We start from the raw sequence: 23048 nt of genomic DNA on the forward strand, positions 1-23048 counted from the left end.
AATATCCTGATTTTTTTTCTGTTGTTTTTTTTATTTTTTTTGGTAACCAATAAGCTCTTCTTTGTTTCCTGCAGTGATATTCTTAGCTGCATCATATCACAGAGAACCTAAGAGGCCTGGTTTTAAAGACTGTGATGGATAAGACTGCTTTAGTTTAGCCATCATTAACATCCTGAGCTTTTTAGCAACTAATGTTAATGAAACCTGAAAACACAAGAAGCCAAGTAAATACTTTATTCAATATAAAGGGCAATGACACACTTGATTTTTTTCTAATTAAGGGTTTTATGTAGCGATCCAGTAATTAACAGAACAGATGCTGTGTCAACATTTAAAAACATTCTGTCTGAGCTGCTGACACCAAAGGAGGCGTCAAAATGAAAGGATGAAATGCACTTTTACAGTCCAAAACGCTGTCTTCACCACAGCTTCTCCTGTAACCTAAAGATTGTCATCTGTCGCCCTCACAGTCTCTTCTTCAGCTTGCCCTTCTTTTGGCTGCCCCGACCAAAGCCTGCCTTCTTCACCTCTCCGACCCACTTCTTGTTCTTAGCGCGGATTTTTTTCATCCCACCGCCCTGCAAGAACTTCTGCTTGTCTTTGATTTTGCGCTGCTTTAGGATCTGAGCACTTGTTTTTAGCTCTGAGCGTACTCTGCGACCTCCTGATCCTGCAGAGGTCCTGCGAGAGGTCGGTCCCCGGCGACCTCGGCCGCGACCTAAAAGAATGACAAAAAGTAGTAGCAAAAATAATGCAATTTCATGGTGTTTAGTGGCGTTCTGCATGTTGACAGGTTGGTACCTCCAGCTCCTCCTCCTGTTTCTCCCTCTGATCCAGAATCTGCATCATCCACCTTGTACTTTTTCTTCCACTCTTCATAACTGACAGGTCGTTAAGTGATAAACTCAATATTACAGCCAAAATTGTTGCTATAATTTAGCAGTGATCCAGTAAGAAATACGTTTTAAATGTAACGCTATAATTTGATCAAATCAGAAAATTGTTGCTTCTTTATCAAGTGCTTTGATGAATTTTGCACAAAACTGTCCAGTTCAATAGGTTTTCATCTTGTTTTTATTCTCTCTTTCAAAGTTTTATGTGTATAAAGATCTAAATAAAACAAAAGAAACACATATATTGATTTTGCTGAAAGGATACAAGTTCTTCCTGTTCTTCTTGTTAACAACGACTCTGTTGTTCTCAGTCTTAATTTTCTTCTTGTGGTCCTCTTTTCTTGTTTCTGTTACAAAGCGCTTCCGCTTCCGGTCCCTATGACAGAATAGTTGTTTTTGTAATTATACGATTGATTCCTAAAAAAAACAACACAGAAACAAAAACTCTAGTAGAGGGATCTCTTACCATTTCATTATTTTTTTGTGCTGGTTTAACTGGTTACTGTCATCTCCCATAAGGTCCAGAACAGCAGAGGAAGCCTGTTGCTCAAAGTTACTGCCCTCTCCACCGAGGCTTAAGCTGAGGACACAAAGACCGCATCATTGTTGATTAAAAGAAACTCTCCATATTTTTTATAAAAATAAAAAATAAAAATAAACATTTTTTCACACCCTTTCTCAGAGTTGAAGTCTTTCGGTCTGTAAGGGATGTAATACTCTTCATCTTTGCCCGTTTGCTTTCTTCTCTTGTTCTGCAGATGCTCTTCGTGTTTCTGTGGACCTTTTCTTTTCCCGCCTAAAACCTCAGAAAACACACCCTAAAGGAAATGACAAGAGATTTCTGTCATAAAGTCTAATGTGTTTAAACAAAAATGAGCCACAACAGGGTGAGCAAAATGCTGTTTGTGGTATTATACGTTTTAGCACATAATTAATCTGATAAAAGTTTTAAGCAACAAAAAATAAAGCATAAATAATAGCAGGGAATACAAAATGCAGCAAAACAAAGAGACTTTGCATGTGAAAAAGATTTTGCATTTGGGTTTAAAGCAAAAAGCTTTACAGAAACCTTTTCTGGTACTACATGGCCTGTTTAAAAATATATTTTATTAAAAAAAAAAAAAAAGAGAAATCATAACACCGGAACCTTTAAATTATGCTGTGTTTGTGCCAAAGATTTTTTTTTCATTTGGGTTACTTTTTCCCCTTTTACCTTTATATCAAAGCTCCTACTAGAGCTAAAATATGAATAATACTAGGACTAAATAGATGCTAAATCTAATATTTGATTTTTCTCCACCTCATCAGACCAATCCTGTCACAAATATTTGTGCCAAATGTTTTAAACTGAATATACACAATAAGATTGCACAGTTAAAAGCGAGTCTACTAATGCACTCAAGAATCCAAGAATAGGTATAAAACATAAAAACAGTTGTCAAGCAGCATCTTGTTGTGCATCAAAATGTATGTTTTTTTAAAGCCATTTTTTAAATGATAATATTTAAGAATCATTTAAATGTATAAGAACACGTTTGTGTTTTTTTTCTCTCATTGAAAAATGAATACATAAATAAAACACCAACTTCTCCTTTTTGAGTCGCCTTTGTGCCAGTTAGGAACAATGACCAAAATGCTGTCAATTATAAAGTAGGCTGTACTGCCACCTGCTGGTCAAAAGAGGAAATCTAGTCATCTCCCATTGTCTGGGGATTACAAGCATTTTTACGGACTTGTGTCCAATGTTGATACAGTTTTAAGCAAATAAATGACATGAAAAATGGTTGGAAAATAAAACTTATTCTGAAAGGAATTAAATGGACATGATACCAAGAGTGCTGTTTTAAAAAAAGTGCATTCATTAAAAAAAACAGTATCATATATTCATTTCCTACATTTTCAAGACCATAGAATCAACATTTGAACAAAACTCCAACTTCTCCATCAAACATGACACTTATTTCTAATCACACATAAACTGACTAGACAAACAGTGTTTACTAGATTTAGGTAGGATTTTTGTTTGCATGATGCTCTATAATCTGAATTGTTTGAATATATTGACATCGAGGCCTTTTTTTGCCCTATCAAGTGTTTTTTTACCTTCAGATCTTCCTCCTCCTCGTCTGCTCCCTGTGTAGAGTCGCCATTATTAGCAGAGGCGACGACCAGCTGCGGCTTGTTCTCTGCAGCCAGATCCTCTTTCCGTTTGCTGAATTTGTCCATCAAAGGTGTGTCTTTGGAGCGTTTCGCTCGCATCACCTCACTGGCAGTTGTCTTACTGTTCGAGTTGATTTCAAAGATGGTCTAAGTGAGAAAAGAAAAAAAAAATGATTTAAACAACGCCAATTGCAGGTTGGAAAATCAGTGAAAAAAATGTTGGATGTTCCCTCACTGATTTAGATTTGTAGCCTTTGATAGCATCGACTATTTGAAGACGCTCGAGTTCCATTTTCTCCAGACCACAACCTGAAAGAATAAATATAAATCTGAGTTTCTGACAAAGAATTCTGATATATTTGTCATTTTTAACTATTTTTTTAGGGCTCATATAAATGTATTTGTCTTTATAGCTAAATATTTAACAATATTATGTATTTACAATAGATATGGTCTTAAGAAGTTTCTTCAAGAAGACATTTTGACCACTTAATATAATGAAATTTCAGCGGGGTAAATTGACAACATTCACTTGAGGAACAGTGTGTTTATGTGAAGAAGCAAAACAAGAACATGGAATTATCAAGCTCTTACATATCTGGCTGTGAAAGAGGAGTTTCCTTTTGCACAAAACAGGGCTGCAGTGGACGCAGTTTGTTTTTTAAGAACAAAAACCGCTGGTTACATTTTGTTTGTTCAGGAATTTAAATAAAGCTTAAATAAAGCTTCATGAACTGAAGTCTTGGTGAATTCTACACCAGGAAGAGCTGCCAAGAGTGCTCTTTAGGGAATAAATGTACTTTTTACCTAGAGTCAAAAATAAGCACAAATAACATAATATAGATGTGTAACAAGAGATGGAGTGAAATACTTTCACCTGGAAAACAATTCATGGTTTTACGTGAAAATATTTTCCCTCTTCTGTCTGAGTTTCTGTCCATGGAGAAGATAGTTGGTCCCACCTTTAATCGACAAGCCAATTCAAAACCGCCATGCAAAGACAGATGTTCAGTTTAGTATTTTTTTAAAAGCTTAGTCCTCTTCTCCGGCAAATTCTTAACTACTCATGTTAGGGTGAGATGTGAAAGGAACAACGGTTATGTGTATGTTGGTGCAAAAGTATATATAACCATAATCTTTAAATGGACTTTTTAAACAAACCGAGAAACGGATGAACAGCCATGCAGGACAGATCCAGGTTTTTGACTCGTCTGATGGACTCTGCAGAGGGGTTGGGCCTCGACTTGAGGTACTGCTTGTATGCGTTCTCCGAGACACGATGCAGATTCTGTAGGTCCAGGGAGTTTTCATGAGCTGTGATCAGATTGGAACCTTCATCGTCCAGAATGTTCTGAGGGACTCTGCCAAGCACGCCATCACACTCTGGAAAATCGTTACAAGAGACGTGATTATTTGAGTAATTCATGTCTTCACGTCTCGGGACTACAGCAAAGGTTCAATATTGATTTGATTTTTGATTTTAAATGGTTTATTTCAAGCAATCAAATAAGAATAATACACAAAAAACATTACAATCACCAGTTATGCATTCATACAATGACGTATCAAACTTAGGATAATTAGACATAAAATAAGGTCAATGTTTACCTTGTGTGTGGTCAAGTGTAGCAAACTGCACAGGCCTTCCAAGAAAAAGATGGAGGTCATAGAGAAAAGGCATCTCATCAGGACATATCAGGCTGTAGGTGGTGCCACTGCGACCAGCACGTCCCACACGACCTAACAGCAAAAAACAATCCCTTTAATTCAAGCACTTCTCCCTCCTGGTCACAACTTTTTTGGAAAAACCACTCACCGACTCTATGCAAGAAGAGCTTGGGCTTGGATGGGAAGTTGTAGTTGATGACGATGTCCAGCATGGGTATGTCTATACCACGAGCAGCAACATCTGTCACGATCAACACCATAGCTTTCCGGTGCACAAATTTACCAATATTGATCTTCCTGGCAGTTTGATCAAGAGCACTGTAGATGTAGGCGCACTCGATGCCTTCTGAAGATAGCAACTAGAGAGAAAGAGCAGATTGTTTCAAAACAAAGCGTCCCTCTGACGTCAGAGCTTAACCTCCAAACTCAGGTGGAGTCATCCATCTCACCTCTCTGAGGTACTCAACATGATGCTTGGTGGCCACAAAGACTACCGTTTGTTCCTGGGGTTTTGCCACATTTTTCAAGAGGTGTAGCAGCATTGCGGGTTTGTCGTCCACACGCAAGTGAAAAAAGGAGAGCTGTTGGGGGGGGGGGGGGGGGGGAAGAGGAAAACGTTTGAACCTCAGCTTTAAAGTCACTTGTGTCCTGCTAAAAGATAAAACATTAAGAAGAAAAAATATCTGGTTTGAGCTTAAGTTGACACAAGTAATTTCTCTTTACCTTGATTTGGTCGCTGAGCTTAGAATCCACATCCAAACGAATCAGGACCGGTTCTGTCAACCCTGTCAAAAATGTTTATGTCATTAGCCTCGAAGGGAAAAAGCGCTTCATGAAGAAAAGAGACTTCAGTTGTGTTGATCTCACCAGCTCTGGCAAATTCCACCAACAGTTTGGGGAGAGTAGCAGAGAACAGGAGAGTCTGCCTGGTGTCTGGGAGTCTCTGAATGATCTCCTGAAGCTGTTCGGCAAAACCCATTTCAAACAGCCTAAGCGGAGGAAGGAGTCTATGAGACGAGCTCCATCGAAAACCACAGTATGACACGTAGAGAACAACGCCTTACCGATCAGCTTCATCGAAGACCACATACTCCACGCTGTGCAGCTTCAGGTTCATTTCCTTTACCACGTGCATGAGACGACCAGGAGTACCAATGATTCTGACGTAATCATTACATTTTCATTAGATTACATAGCTCGTGGATGAAAAAGAACAACACTTGAGTAAAGCTAAAAAACACTCACATGTCAGGATTTTCATGAAGAGCAGCAAATTGATCCTCCATTCTGGAAAACAGCAGGCAGAGAGCTTCATCAAAGAGTTGAAACAGCATAAATTCAGAGTAAACAAAAAAAAAAAAAAACTTACCTGTCTCCACCCAGAATCAAAGCAGTCTTGAGGCCAGCAAACTTTCCCAACTGAGACACCCGAAACAAAGAAAAAAGAGGAAAACCCACAGTTGCAGTTGTACAGCAACAAGTGATGCTTATAACCTAAAAGCAAACATTTAGGGTGGGCAAACCTCTTTCGTGAACTTCATCGTCTGTAGGGCCAACTCCCTGGTAGGGGACATAATGAGGGCCCTGGCTCCTGCTGAGGCTTGAGGGGCCTTCAGTTTTTCAAACATGGGCACAAGAAAGGCAGCAGTTTTCCCACTGCCTGTCCTAGCCATGGCTACCACATCCTTCCCATCCAAAATCACCGGGATAGTCTGAGGTGGTGAAAGAGTTCAAATCGATGCCCAACAACATCATACATCTAAAAATAATTTCTAACAGCACACACTTACCTTTCTTTGAATGGGTGTAGGAACTTTGTAACCTTTTTTCATGACACCTTTATAAACAGGATAGCTCAGGCCTGAAAACAAGTATGGGTATCAGGGTATTATAATAATAGTGTTTAAAAAATAAATAAAGAGACATTTCAGGAAGAGTTAAAACACTTACCCATGGACTGAAAGCCCCCAGATTTCTTTTTCTTCTTGTTCTGGGCTCTAACCAGCTCCCTGGTGTCCGGCTCCACATCTGATGTGCAGTCTGCAGTAGACGGGAACCGCAGCAGCTTCCTCCCAGGCTGTGAGAAAGAAAAAAATGAAGTCCAGCCTAGAATGTAACTATGATGGTAAGATACACTTTTACTGATATAATCACAAGTTTGGACAATGAAATCAACTAACAAAGAACAAAAACTTTTTTTAAATTGAGTATAAAGTTATATTTTGGGTTTTTAGTTGTGACTTTGTGTGTGTCAACAACACTTTATCAACAACAACAACAACAAAGGCTTCAACTGTCTGTCACTGGTAGTACAGTATTGAGCAACTATTTTGTCCAAAATTTAGCGATTGTCATCAATAACCACAAAATTAATTTAATGTAATCATCAGCTACTGTATAACATCATTAAAGAAAAAGAATTAACAAAAAAAAGCAAGGATAAAAAAAATAAGGGGGCATCCGGATTTGAACCGGAGACCTCTTGATCTGCAGTCAAATGCTCTACCACTGAGCTATACCCCCTGATGGCTACATTCGTAACCGTGTGCTTTTTGTATATACCCACATCCAAACTTCTTCGTTTTAAATGATACTGTTGATGGATATATTGTATGAAAACGTGAGAATATTATAGTCCTTACAGATTCATCGTCTTTAACTTCAGCTGCCAGCTCGAAGTCTCCGTCAGATTCAGACTCCGGTTCTCTGTTAGCTGGATGGTGTCTCTTTTTCTTCGTAAGTTTCTTCTTTCGCTGAGCCATTTTTTCGTTTTACTGTCGTTTTCTTCGGCAGCGTGATACTGGGGGTTTACCACTACGAGATAACAAGGCAGAATACACAAAACTTCATCTAAATTCAACGCAACTCAGCCCGCAGACATGTTGTAAACACGTGGGAATGTCTTCTTCGCTGCTGCCTTGTGTCGAATGCGATTACCAACTCTGCCCCCTGGCGTCGAAGAGTTTTATTTTTTATTTTTTATTTAAGGTAGCAGTCTACATACTATAATAAAATAACACTTGAGTACCATGTACAGTGCAGACCAAATACTTGGACACACCTTTCATTCAAAGAGTTTTCTTTATTTTCATGACCATGAAAACTGTAGATTCACACTGAAGGCATTAAAACTATGAATGAAGACATGTGGAATTGTATACAGTAAACCCTTGTTTTATGCGGGGGTTACGTTCCAAAAAGAACCCGTGATAGGCAAAATCCGTGAAGTAGAAACCTTTGTTTTTTCTTACAATTAATATACAATTAAATACTCTATTATACATTGAAAAGAAAGAACGGACCATTTTACAGGCTCAAGCATTTGTTTCACAAATAAAAGTACTTTTGGAAACGTTTTTTTAACAAATATCTTCTGTACTGTACTGTCTAATAAAAACAATTTTAATCATCCATGTGAACAGAAGGCTTCAAATCGCGGAGATTAGCCCCGCCCACCGCGACCCGAGTAATTGGATTAAACAGGAGAAAATTTAAAATGATTATGAAAAAATACAAAGTACAGTGGGACAAATAGTGACTCAGGTGTATTTCACTGCTCTTCAGACTGAACTGATGCATCCTGACTCCTCTCTGCAGTTTTCTTCTTCTGAAGCCCGCGGTGCAGCTGTGTTTGTTCGGGAGAAGAACATAGTGATTGACAGTTGTTGTCGCTCTTTTTTTCTATGGGTTTTAGAGAAACTCGAAAAAAAAAACTGAACGATTTGCACGTACATAATGTTAATTTGGCAAGCTGTTTTACGTACGTGTACATATTAAACTGCAACGTTATTGACGCACAGTTAGAGAAGAAGCGAAGTGACTTTTGAACCAATCAGAACGCAGAACACAATGCACGATGCAAACCCGTGAAGTAGCGAAACCGTGAAAAGTAAACCGCGTTATAGCAAGGGATCACTGTACATGAAAAAAAAGTGTGAAAAAATATGTCATATTCTAGGTTCTTCAAAGTAGCCACATTTTGCTTTGATTATTGTTTTGCACACTTTTGGAATTCTCTTGATGAGCTTCAAGAGGTAGTCACCTGAAATGGTCTTCCAACAGTCTTGAAGGAGTTCCCAGAGATGCTAAGCACTTGATGGCCCTTTTGCCTTCACTCTGCGGTCCAGCTCACCCCAAACCATCTCCATTGGGTTCAGGTCCGGTGTCTGTGGAGGCCAGGTCATCTGGTGCAGCACCCCATCACTCTCCTTCTTAGTCAAATAGCCCTTACACAGCCTGGAGGTGTCTTTGGGGTCATTGTCCTGTTAAAAAATAAATGATGGTCCAACTAAACGCAAACCGGATGGAATATCATGCCGCTGCAAGATGCTGTGGTAGCCATGCTGGTTCAGTATGCCTTCAAGTTTGAATAAATCCCTTACAGTGTCACCCCCACACCATCACACCTCCTCCTCCATGCTTCACGGTGGGAATCGGGCACGTAGAGTCCATCCGTTCACGTTTTCTGCATCGCACAAAGACATGGTGGTTGGAACCAAAAATCTCAAATTTGGACTTATCAGAACAAAGCACAGATTTCCACTGGTCTAATGTCCAGTCCTTGTGTTCTTTAGCCCAAACGAGTCTCTTCTGCTTGTTGCCTTTCTTTAGCAGTGGTTTCCTAGCAGATATTCTACCATGAAGGCCTGATTCATACAGTCTCCTTTTAACAGTTGTTGGAGAGATGTGTCTGCTGCTAGAACTCTATGTGCCATTGACCTGCTCTCTAATCTGAGCTGATGTTAACCTGCCATTTCTGAGGCTGGTGACCCAGATGAACTTATCCTCCGCAGCAGAGGTGACTCTTGGTCTTCCTTTCCTGGGGCGGTCCGCATGTGAGCCAGTTTCTTTGTAGCGCTTGATGGCTTTTGTGACTGCACTTGGGGACACTAGTTTTTCTTGGCATAATACAAATTCTAACCGTCTCTTCAGTAGAACTTTCAGCTGTGTGTCCACCTGACTTCTGCACAACACAACTGATGGTCCCAACCCCATTTATAAGGCAAGAAATCACACTTATTAAACCTGACAGGGCACACCTGTGAAGTGAAAAACATTTCAGGTGACTGTTAAGGAATCTCAAAAGTAACAAATGCATATTTAAAATGTATACTACATTCACACTTAGCACCAAAAAATAGTATTTTAAATCTTTGTTAATTCTTTGACTCTCATGCTGAGATGGGAAGACAATGTTTTAAAAAGTGATAAAAAGATTTAGATTTTATAACAGGTACTAAAACAAATCCCTCTTCTCAGAGAAACAGCTACATTTAGCCATTCAGTGCAGCTAAACAAGATTTTCATCCGTCACTATTCCTCTGAGGATTCAAACTAGGGCTCTCCTTGTATTTAAAACTGATCTTTTGAGAAACGCTCATGTGAACAGCTTTATATTAAAATCGGTGTTACACAATCTGAGTCTGGTCTGACGGGGATATGAAATGAGATTAAATCAGAGTATTTTTCTTGTGTTTTCATTCTGGCAAATCCTGAAATAGTTCAGAATAAGTACTTTAGTGACTGATGTTTCTCGGAAGTTTCGTCTAATCTATGCTTAGCTTCTGTTGAATGTTATTTTTGCTTTTTTCGGACATCCGTTGTTGTGTCATAAAAACAGGAAACCAAAAACCGTCCTAATCTCTGCCCTACTTATTTGACAGAAATGTATTCAACAGATTGATTATTAAAGTCAATGGGCAAAGAATTACAAAGAGAAATTTTGCTTTAAAACATTTAAGAAGAAAATTCAAATATTTCTTGAAATCCCTTAATTTCTGGACACAAACATTAATAACAGTCAGGGAAAGCACAGATTTACAGTAAATATTTCTCTTTACAGCAGTAGAAGAAGCTCAGCAGAATTTTAATTCAAATTTTCTGAATAAACCTGACACAGAGTCAGTCTTGTCAGAGAAACTGAGAGTGCTGCAGGAATTATTGGCAAAAAACCTGTGCAGTAAGTCAGCTGTTTGTCATTGCAGGCCATTTAAGTGATAAGGCTTGAAGGATTAAGATATGTCACACGTAGCAATGAGAAGGTCACGCTAGATTAATCAAGTCATTCAAATGAACCAGCTGGTGGCGTCAGTGTGTTCCCCGGACAGCCTCCACAGCTACTGTGTCCTGTCAGCTCCAAGCTCAAACAATGTGGTTTGAGCTATTTCTTTTAGATGTTGCTTTTCTAAATTTTTTCCAGACAAAGATTTTCAGATTTTTTTTCGTTATTACTTTGTGTTACATAATGAAATTTGAGAATTACCTGGGGACATTTTTTCTGATTTTTTTCTTTTTAAATGGGAACTGTAAGGAGTGCAGAGTGGTGCAAAAAAGCTACTCAATTGTAAATTGATCTTTTGTTTTGGTTATGATGAAGCTACTTGGATGAGCAGTGAAACGTCTTCTGGATGGAGCTTTTTAAGTTCAGCTGACCAAAAACAAAAATTTTGCTCTACGTTGCTATAAATCTGTTTGTAGAGGTTGTCAAAATATTAATTAAAAAAGAAAACACTGACTAGAAAAATTGTCTAAAGTCACTAAGGCTTCATTTATCACTCATGAATGTTGGAGCATACACAAATTATTAGCTGTATTTTGATGATTCAGTAAAATTAATATTTAATTTTTAAATTTACACACCAAAACCAACTTTTTTTGGTTATAACAACATATTAGTATAACTGGCTATTGAAACTAAATGAAGGTGAAACTTTTACTGTCAAAATGATAGATCCCAACATAAAAAAATAACAGAGAAACTGTTTTCTAATAACACAAGTTACTAAAGTTAACTTTATAAAGAAACAAATCCCTGGAATTGTTTAATCAGAATAGGTTTTTGATAAATTTCACGTTATCAGTTAATCATCACGTTATCACGTTTCCGTTAATCTCTCCTGAGATTAACTGGCCATCAGTCCAGGATCTGCCTTGGATGTGCTGGAAATAGCTGGGAGAGGCTCCAGCGCCCTTGGCAGTAGAGTATAACAGGAGTATTTTATCACTGCATTAAAAATATGATTGGTCAAACTGATGTGGATGAGCCTTGGGACCAGCCGTACGGCACTTGTCTTTGAATTCTTTGTGGCCACAGAACCTTGAAGGATGAGGATGCCTTTCGCTGCACTTAATCAAAAGTAGGTCAAGCAGCCCTGAACACTGCTCCGCAAAGAAAAAAAGCTCATAGAGTAACAGCACAAGACATTCTCATTCCATGCCACAATTTCTATTTTTATTTTAACATGTGTCCAAACAGAATCTACTGTCAGTTACTCCAGAACAAATGTCTGAATCTGGTCTCCTGACGTCATCTTACAGAAATATTTGTGTTTTCTTTTCAAATTCTGATGATTGTCTGTTGGTTGTCATTTCATTACTAGATGGTAATTAGTATCTTATATCTTTTATCATAATTAATTTGTTATTCTTTTTGCCATTCATGTGATCTTTGATCTTGTTACAATGGGGAATATTCCAACTGTTATCAACCATTCAATAGAAATTTCTTAGCCAGGTTGATAGATCATCACTGGATAACATCACTACTTTATTATTTGTGGGTGACCTTAAAGACATGACGACCACAAACTCTCTATCAGTCTCCCTACCGCTTCTAAAACTTTCAATAATTATTATTGTCAGTAATATTACTCTCATTCTTTTTAACCTATTGACTTTCTAAAAGATGAAGTGATTTCAATTGTGCAGTAAGAAACTACTAAGGGAGCTCTCATCTCTTTAATCTAGTCTTTTAAGCCTTCTAAAGCTCAGATTGGTCGGTAGGCATATAGAAAAACACGGATGTCATATATGTTGACTATTTGAACAGATGGACTAACTCTGTGATGTCGTATTCAAGCAGAAGGGCTGTAGGTGTAGAAAGTGATAGAAAAACAACTCTGCCTCCAAAACACTTCAGGAAATAATTTTTTCTTTGTGAGAAATTGGTAATTATTTTCAGCTCGACATCAGGTTACTGTTAATCTCTTAAGTGCTTAAAAATGTTCAAGGTCAGCTGTCCCACATTTGAAATCATAAAATGTCTTTTCATCTTGTCATTGACAGAAATCCTTTCCATTTTTTAAATTCTTTGTGCATAGAAATGCATCTGAAAATGATGAAATTGAGCTACTAATGGCAATTTTAAAGCAGAAATGTACCATGCTTACTTTAATATGTTGTTTGTCCCTTTAAACCGAAGCTTTACTGTACCAGACACACGCATAGGTAACCAAATCCAGAATAAATTCCACAGATTAAAAAATAGAAAAAAGAAAAACATCAATACACATGCATGATAAAAAGGTTTTGTTTGAACCAAATAAAAACAAAATAGTAATATTGCCAAATTATAATACCTGCAAAATCCATATCCTCCTGATACCAGAGGGGGAAAAAATGTCCAGTCAAAATTTTTGAAATCCACCAAAAACTACAATTCCCAGAGCCCCACACATGAAAAACTCCAAATGTCCTCTGTAGATAAGAATTAATTCTGTAGAATGCAGTGTTTGGGAGATATTCAGGTTTAGAAAAGTATCTACTGAGGGCAACTATGACATGATGCTGCCATTTTGTCTGCATTATGTTGTCATTTCCTTACTTCCACTTCACACAAATCCTCTCAGGATGTTAATAGTCAATCTGAGACAAATTTTTATTTGTTTTAAACCATCGGGAGCCTTTCTAAATATTTTCTGCGTTTTAAGTTTTATTTTAATTTCCGTAATCATCACCATTTAACTGTAGCCTGTCAAGTTAGGGTCAAATCTATTTCTAGCAATAACTATCACATTATTATATCATCTGGACTCTTTTTTTTTTTTTTTAACCTTATGTTGTGTAGTTTACCAAATACTACTGAGTTAAAGGATGCAGAGTGAAAGTCATTAGGGAAACAGCTGTCGGCATGTCTCAGGTTGGAGTTTCATAAAGTGCTTAACAGATGCTGTCTGCAAGATTTGACCAGTGAGGGGAATGCTCAAATTAAGAGATTATTTCGCTGATGGTTTGTGAATATATACGTTGTCAAACGAGGCTAGCCGCTAAAGATTTTTCCATCATATCTGTGTCCATTAATTTATACATCAGCTGCTCTTCGAAAAGATGTCCCTGGGTTTAAAAGCCCTTTTAAAAATAGCCCAAACATTCAATTAGTATTGCAAATGTACTGTAACATGTCAGGCAGAGAAGTCCCTCCAGCGACCCTTCAAATGCTGTCTAGATATTTCATGCCAGGCTTCTGTACATCCAAAGGGCAAATTAATCTCTGAAATCTGATAATGGCTTCTCAAACTAATTTTAACGGCTGCATGGAAGGAAATGTCAGTGTGGGAGTTTTATTTTAACGTCCACACTAGAAATGAGATAAAAGAATTGAAGCAAAGAATGAATTATTAAATAAAATAAAATAAATACTTTTTATGTCTATTATGTTCTAAACCTCCAAACCAACAGCTACCATGTTATACAGTATTGTGTATCACCTAACAAATGGCACAGGTCAAAGCCTGGGGAGGCTCGCCTCTGTAGATGTGAGAATGCTACACCTCATGACAGCAGCAGATGGAGTCAAAGCCCTGGGTTTCATCCTGAGGCTCCTGGGCACAGAGACAGAGCAGCCGAGCACAAAATATGGGGCCACTGATTGGATCATGCCACAAAATGATGCCTAAGGCTGATAAGAGGCTGCAAAGTTGTGTCTACATGGTTCCAAGATTATGTTACATTGTTCTTAGACTCGTCGAAATGCAATTTTTTACATTAAAACAGAAGTTGTAATCTTAATGAATATAGTCTATAGAGCTGTAACAAAACAATAATACTGTGACCAACTCTGAAAATGTCCAGTTTGTGTATCAGAAATGGCAAAAAATAAGTATTTTGTTGTTATCAATGCACTAACACAATGGCACTTGTTTAATTAATGTCCAATGTGACATCAATATATATAAATCTTTAAATGAAAAATGAAGAGGAATGTATTCTATGGAGGAATGCAGCCAAATTCAAAAGAGCTTACATTTCTGCCAAAGGCCCTTAGCCTCTTGCTTGGATGTCTCTTTTGCTGTATAAGTATTGCCCGGCTTTGCACTCGCCTTCAGTGTGAAACTGCAGAGCCCCGTGTATTCAGTCAAACTCCCAATTACTTCATATTCTGGGCGCTAAAAGGCATTTTCCCCTCAAGACTCTGACAGTTAATCTCACACCAAGTGTCATTATTAAGGCGATGATGATGAGATTTGTGACAAATGTACAAAGGCTGTCCCCCCCCTATTAACTGGTTTAAGCATTTCAAACTTACTTTGCTAGGTTTTTAATGCTGAAAAAAAACAACCCACAGGATTTCCAGTTGTGTTGCTAAGTAACATGGGTAAAAAAAAAAAGATAAAAAAAGAAACAGGTTACTGCTCATTAACACTGCACAGATTCCCTGTGGTGAGTGGTTAGGACTTTTGGTCATCTGTAAATGTATCTTAATTTATATTTAAAAACAGGGTTTCTCCCTGAAACATGGACCAATGAGCAGAAGGAAGTTGGATTTTATTCTTTCCTTCTTGTTTGTTTTTTGTCTCTGCTTGCACAGCCTCTGGCTCCCATCCTCTGCTCACTTCTTAATTGCAATTTCATCAAGAATTTAAAGCCATGTAGCCCCTCTCATTTTTGTCACTGTCACTCCAAACTAGCCACTGGCAGGGACTTCAAGGGTATTTAAGGCAGCTATTGTGCATTATGAGATAAGTCAGGAGCAGCTTGGGGAAGGCTCACTTTCTTCATTACAGTTCTACTGGACCCTTCTCCCCCACTCCAACCCTGCCCTCTCTGAGCCCATCCGTCCCTCACTCCCTCTTTCATGCTTTTATCACTTAAAGACTCCAGCAGCTGAGCAGAGTATAAATGAATAAAGCCAGTAAGATGGAGAAAGGGAAAAGGTCTGAAACTGCATGTGCGCATCAGCACTAGGACACTTACAAGGGCCATTCTTTCATGCTTCACAGCACCCAGTTCTGCTGTGTTGTTGCAAAAAAAAGAAAATTCCACATTATACATTCATTATGTCTGCTCAGAACAAATCACAATCTTGCAACGATGAGTTGTGAACGAGCAGCTAGAGAGGGAATTAGAGAGAAGAATGTTTGCATGCCATTTTCTCAAATAACGCAAAATTTTAAATTTACTTTCAGGGGAATATTTTATGATAGAGAAAGTAATCAGCATCTCTGCAACAACATTTAAAACACTGATTTTACTATTTTAAATTATAAATTACATATACAGATATTATGTTTGCGTATGAGCTTTGACATGAACACAGTTTTAGAAATTCTTTTAGACTTATCTTATGAATCCTTTTTAATTCATTTATGTCATAAAATTATAAAGAACATATCTTTTTTTAAACACCTAAGCCATAGTTTTCAGTGCCTTCATTTGTTATAGATAAAGAGGAAGCCTTAAGTGTGTAGGCTGGCCTTAATTTTTTTTAATTAAATAAATCCATCAGCTGAGCTGGGAGGGTTAAACATGCTTGCATTGAATGTGTGCCTCACACAAATAGCATACATTGCACATGGTTGCACTTTCACTCAGAAAAACAATGACTCATTGATAAAAGAAAAACAGAGTAAAGACAATGAAAACCCAGCTGAAACGTGGCACATGAATGTGTTTGTGCAAAAGATGCACAGCTATTTGATTAGTCATTCAGCGTGTTTCCATGCAGTTTTGTAGCTTGAATGGGCCTTCTAATTGGGCCGCTGCTCTTGTCCCTGTATGAAAGCCCAGGAAAATGGGGGAATCATGTTATTCTCAATGGACATCTGTATTGCCATGGGTCCATTCTTTCATTTGCAAGCCTTCTTATCACTGGCCACTTAAATATGAATATAACAATAATAATTTAAAATGTTGACATATGTAACAAGCCAACTGTTGCTGTTGTTTTTTCTCTTTCTCTACCAGCTTCTTCGGCTGCATTCAGGTGTAAGACAAATAAGAAGAGTGGGGTAAGGGGAAATAATCAGGAACATACTGGAAAAATATAGGTCTGACTGAACATGTAGACTGAGTATTTTTGTTCATGTCAAGTACAACAAGCCTAATGTTTTAACTTTAATTTGAATGTAAAAGAAAAAAGCCCCTGCAAATATGTCTTAATGGGAATGATAGCAGTCATTGGCAGTCATCTATCAGACAAGGCCATATGTTGCTTTGGGTAGGGATGGAATGAGGGCTTACCACAAAGCCTGCCTTATCCGCTGGCATTACAGTCTCTAAGAAAGGATTTAGTCTTTAATTCTTGATTAGATAGAATTTTCTCTCCTGTGCGAGAGTGTAGTGATACAGCAAGCACAGATAACCTGCTTTATTGGGAAAGTGTGTGTGTCTGTGTGTGTGTGTGTGTTTTCAAAGTCCCCTGGCATTGCTCCCACTTTGTGACACACATGCACACAGTCCTTCATACTCTCGAGCTTGAACCTCTGCTGTGCCATCCCATTTAGCGCCTGGGCTTTTAACACATTGTGATTGGGTTATTATTAGAAGCAATGGATTTTCAATTAGAATTTAATCCTGATTAAAGTTTTTGCACTTGCTGCAAAACCTTCACACTCGATACATCGTTTTTGTGTTTTTCCTCAAGAGGAGACAGGATTTTTTCCCTTTTTTGAAAAAAGAACCTAAAACTTGTTTTTGTTTTTTTATGTTTAAACCACAATAGCTTTTTTTGTCTCTGGATATGAGGATACTACTGAGGAAGACGTTTGTTTCTTCAGTTCCTTCACTCAATCGCCTTCCTCCCCTTTGCCTGACTGGCTGCTGACTGCCTAGTTCGGCTCCCTCTCTCACTGGAGTCTCACTGTCGCTTCATTCAAACAGTGTGTGAGCTTCGCTGAGCCAGAGGTGAAGGCAAAGAATCTGCAGGCTTTGCAAGTGGGCTTGCTAATTTTTTTTATTTTTTTTTTAAATCTTGTCTCGTTGTCTGCTGTTGTGGAATATAAATGTGAGAGAGGGGGAGATCGCCTTGAGCACAGACCACTGTGACTACTACTCCTGTGCTGCATCCATGACTTTGCATACCTGGTTTGTGTACGGGTTTGGATTTATCTTGGTTTGGACACTTTGCTTGGCAAAAGGTGAGTGGGATGTAGCCTAAACACTTTTTAGTACGTTTTGTTGCAACGAACAAGCTGCATGTGTGTGTTTGCGTGTGTGTTTCTGCACTTGGGTGCTCACACTACACACTAATGATATCACAGACATAATCTTCACTTGAAGAAAACTGAAGGGTTTTGCAAGAAATAAGAAAAAGCATTTTGGGAAAGATTGTTTGATGAAAAAGGGATTACAGATTGCAACTTCTGTGAAATAGTGTATTACTGAAGTTAAGGTGGAAAAGAAACATGTAAAAAAACAGCAGTAAAAAACAGAGTAGGACAATTTACTGAGCATCATTGACTTGTTTGGTCAAATCTGTTCCAACACTATCTTATACACAGACAAGGGTCACACTAAATTTCCCTACAGGACAATAACAATTGACCTGACACGGCTTGGCTTTAAGCTTTCCCATTAGTGGGTTGAAAAGAAAACGCTTTGAAGTTCAGTTGTCCCTTTAACTCACACAAAGATAATTATTGTTAAATGACGTTCACATGACCTTAAATCCTAACTGAAGACACAAATGTAAATCATGCTTCCATTTTAACATAAATTATTCTTTACTGATCAGCAGAAACAAAATTTGGAAATGTTTACAAAACAATGAGCACTCACATATGCCACACTGGTATATATTTAATGATTACATTTTTGTGTGTATTAAAAAGAAATAAATTATGGACATATTTCAACATTTGTCCACATGGTTATCAAATTAATGAATAAAAGAACATTGAAAAAAAGTATATAGTTTGCTTTATTTTTACTTTCCCTGTTTGACATCCTGGTGTCTGAGTAGTACAGTACGGAGCAGTCTTCTGACTATAGCCTGCTGTGTTCTGAGATGACTTGCATGAACTTAACTCTAATGATGAGCAAAATTGGATTTAGGTCACAACAGATTCAGAGTTAATCAACATTTTTAATGCATACTGGGAGAGGACCTGGCATAGGCTCGTAATAAATTGGACTGTATCATGGGAGATGGCTGCCTCTTTCATGTGGCCTCATTATGTTGACAAATGCTCACAGCAGGCAGCTTTTCAATGTTTCAGGAGTGGTGTGTGTGACATGCAAAATGGTGATTTGGTAAAACAGACTATTTGCAGGATGTAAATGACCATTTCACTGCTTTTCTATTTCCAGAACAAATACATCTTTATGATGAAAGACTGCCGTATTTATGGGAGCTTTTACTAACATCATGGGTAAAATGACACATTCCCTATAGGCTGGCATGCGCTCTGTGTCCCTGTAAGGCTTTACATTGATTCCAGCAGATTTCTAAAGTGATTTTTATAAGAGCATTTGCCCAGGATTAGTTTCCTCCTGAAAGCTCCATCAGAGATTTTGGTGGGCTATTTAACAGAGCAGAGGCGGCGAGAGGCTCCAGCTCGCTCTCCGCCCTCACACTGAGTCCCCCAGATAAAGAGGGAGGATTGGTTTCAGCCAAAGCTGATCTTCCATCTTATGAGAGGAGGCCTTCAGAGGACAAGCACAGGTGTGTGAGCAGACTGAATTCACAGACAATCCCTTTAAGCTGTGGTGGATTTGTTCTGGTTGGGTTTAGTCTTACTTTCTTAAAAAGAGTTTAACATTTGAGAAGTGAGACCATTGCACAGCAAAAGAGGTGAAGTGAAGATGAAGGGATTTTTTTGGAGCCCTTTGATTCCTTACAAAAATGTTTTGTCTGCTGGTACTTTTCATCAGCACGACCTCTTCTCTTAAAATTACTCACAGCCACCTTATCTTTGTATTTGTTCTTCGAGAGCTAGGTCACTTGTAGGAACTTAGATATTTCAACCATCCATTCTCATTGCTGTCGCTTTAACCATTCGCTAAAATGTAGGTGGCAAAAACTTGACTTTCAGATCACCAGCTGCATCTAGTGGACAAGCAGATTTTAATGTGGTGGGTTATCAAAGAACACAAATCCTCCTTGACAGGAGAAAATTATGACAAATATAATATAATATAATATAATATAATATAATATAATATAATATAATATAATATAATATAATATAATATAATATAATATAATATAATATAATATAATATAATATAATATAATATAATATAATATAATATAATATAATATATTAAAATATATTATAATATAATATGATATAATATAATATAATATAATATAATATAATATAATATAATATAATATAATATAATATAATATAATATAATATAATATAATATAATATAATATAATATAATATAATATAATATAATATAATATAATATAATATAATATAATATAATATAATATAATATAATATAATATAATATAATATAATATTATCTCCAGAGTTCTTACCACACTACAGCTCCCAGAAACCCCAGCATGCACTTACTGGATGCCACACATCAGACTGATTCATTCCATCAACCACAGCATACTTAAGCACTGCACTGAGTGAAGCTCAGTGTGAAGTGCTCTTTGTGGCACTCTGCCTTCCTCACCAAGCATTATAGTTAGACCTGATCTTCTGTCTCCTAATCATGTATCTGTCTCTGTTTGCGTGCCGCTTGCCCTGACTTTTGCCTGGATACTGAATACCCCTGTGTCTTCTCTGATGTTCTCATGCCTTATATTTACCCCTGCCTGACTGACCCTGCTTTAGCTTTGTTGATGTTTTGCTGAGATAATAAACCTGCTGCATTTGGATCCAGCCATCTGCTTGTTCTTGTGACAATAATATAATATAATATAATATAATATAATATAATATAATATAATATAATATAATATAATATAATATAATATAATATAATATAATATAATATAATATAATATAATATAATATAATATAATATAATATAATATAATATAATATAATATAATATAATATAATATAATATAATATAATATAATATAATATAATATAATATAATATAATATAATATAATATAATATAATATAATATAATACCATCCTGCACTACAGAGGATTTTTTCTTTTTATGGAAATAATTTAGGCTTATGGTGGGCAGCAGTTGACTTAGATGCATCAGACAACTACGGTGAGCCAGAAGGGTCACAACACAACACCGTAGACAACACTGTACCAGGAACTTATTCAACAATGGTAGTTAATATAGTACAGAGGATTTTTTTTCTTCATGAAAGCTAATTTTGGGCATTGCAGTGCAACTATTCAAATGAAGCTGAACAATGAAAGCTGAGGAATATTTCAATTTTAAGGATTTTCAAAAATTGTGTCATTTTTTTAGCCTTAACAGTGACAGCATTTGACTAACACACAGTCACAAACACTGACAAATACTGTTGGTTTTGCAATTTTTATTTTTATTTTTTGTAGAAGTGGTTACTACAAGAGAATAGTTAAAAATTCATGCTGACGTTTTATAACTATGATTTCAAAAGGAACGTTCTGTGATTAAACATGACCTTGACCTTGATAAATAACATTTCTACAAGGGTAAAGAAGGGTAAAGTTGTGAGCTATGAACAAATAGCTGTATGTGTCATAAGTCTAAAAGGGATTTCTTATCTCAAAATGTAATTTTGAAAACCTACAGAGACAATATCAGGTGCTGCCTAAAACAGAATTTGTGTTATTTAATGAGCCACACAGATACACCATAATATCACGGATCAGAGAGAAATTATCCTCATCTGTAACGTGTGACTCAATATCATACTATTCTACATTCTCTGTACTTCAGAAAGATAGAAAGACACCTCCATACACACATAAAGTAAAAGTATTAAGCAAAGTGTGGTGAAAAGTATTGAAGACATACATCATTTTACCTCCAAAGACATCCAAACTGGCTTTTCCATCAGAAAAAAAAATTACCGGATGATAACAGTGAAGCATGGAGGCAATCTTCAGATGTGACTCTAATTGTTTGTTGTCTCCAACAAAATAAGTTAAAAAAAACTGAAATCAGCCCACATAAGATAATAGGAACAGAATAAGTAACTCAACTCATATGTTGTGCATCATATAGATTTGGTGAAAAAAATGAATACGGTGGCATCTAAAAAGCTGAACTTATTGGCCTTAATTTATTTTCTTAACCAAGTGAGAATAAAAATTACTGCAAAGTGATGAAATGCTTTCTATAAGCTTATTAAATTTAAAAATAAAAAAGCATCTCAATTTGTATGTGAGGATTTAGAACACCTCTCTTTTCCACAGAGAACTAAAATACAACAAAAACAAAAGAAAATATTTTCAGCGAGGAGCAGTCAGTGAAGTTTTTGATTCACAGATTGCAGACAAATGTGTTCTTTCTGTCTCAAACATAACAAAGGTGATGCAACAGTTCTGGCAATAAGATTGAAACAGAAACGTTCATTTAAATATGAAACAATGTTTTTAAACTCAATCCTTTTCTGGACCCACTTCTTCCAGAGCAGATTTTCTTAGAAATATCTTCTGAGCAAAAAGTTGTTCTAAACTAGGTTTCTTCTAAAATGACAAGATACTTAAAAAAGACATGTTTTAAGTAAAGTTAAACATAGAAATTAATACTTGTTTATTTTTTTCAATGACAACATTTAAAACGCAATCAAAGGAGTCAAGGATGTCTGAAGGAAAAAAAGCATATCTCAGTTTAATAACATCTCACAGATGATTTTTAAGAGTGGGAAATCAAATTGAAAATTATAAAAGCTTAAGATTGAGGACAGTTAAGAATTTTAAAGTACACTAAAAAAATTCAAGACTTAATATGAGACACATCCAAAGAAATTAACTAATATATCAACCGCTATTTGACTTTAGTTCATTATCACTATATTTTATGGATGTTATATTTAGTAATTAATTATTAAATACATAATAATTATAATTAATCTAACGTTACCTACATGTGAATTGTATGCATAACTGCAAAAATCTCTTTATGATTTTTTTTTTTCATTTTCAACAATTTTTCCTTGGTTTTGTTCTTATTTTAATCAACTCATCTCCTTATTTCTTTGATTTATCCAAGAGTTGTACTTGTACAATCAGTGCTTGAAATAAAGCAAATCGAATCAAATCATAGTACTTTAGTTTTTGTTTTTTGATTTTTTTGCTTGTTCTGACAGCCATTTGTCAAACAAAAATCCTCTATTCCATTGTCTTCTTGCATGTATCTCTGTTTTTCATGTTACAAGTAACTCAGCAGAAAATGTTGCAAT

General features: G+C 36.6%; 1 protein-coding gene and 1 non-coding gene across 2 annotated transcripts; both read right to left on the reverse strand.

Moving 5' to 3' along the window:
• Positions 1–218: 218 nt before the first annotated feature.
• On the reverse strand, positions 219–7645 carry ddx54 (DEAD-box helicase 54). Its single transcript, XM_004074767.4, has 20 exons — positions 7364–7645; positions 6672–6798; positions 6512–6582; positions 6245–6433; positions 6091–6140; positions 5967–6008; positions 5786–5881; positions 5589–5710; positions 5445–5506; positions 5171–5302; positions 4870–5080; positions 4662–4793; positions 4215–4436; positions 3289–3362; positions 2997–3200; positions 1566–1711; positions 1360–1473; positions 1159–1269; positions 802–881; positions 219–718 (listed from the first exon to the last, which is right to left on the reverse strand). The coding sequence occupies exons 1-20, from the start codon at positions 7481–7483 to the stop codon at positions 465–467; spliced, it is 2559 nt and encodes an 852-aa protein (XP_004074815.1). The 5' UTR covers positions 7484–7645; the 3' UTR covers positions 219–464.
• On the reverse strand, positions 7173–7244 carry trnac-gca. The gene has a single exon. It is a non-coding gene; the product is annotated as a tRNA-Cys (tRNA).
• Positions 7646–23048: the final 15403 nt, after the last annotated feature.

This window comes from Oryzias latipes, chromosome 12 (genome assembly GCF_002234675.1).
Source record: "Oryzias latipes chromosome 12, ASM223467v1".
Taxonomy (NCBI): Eukaryota; Metazoa; Chordata; class Actinopteri; order Beloniformes; family Adrianichthyidae; genus Oryzias; species Oryzias latipes.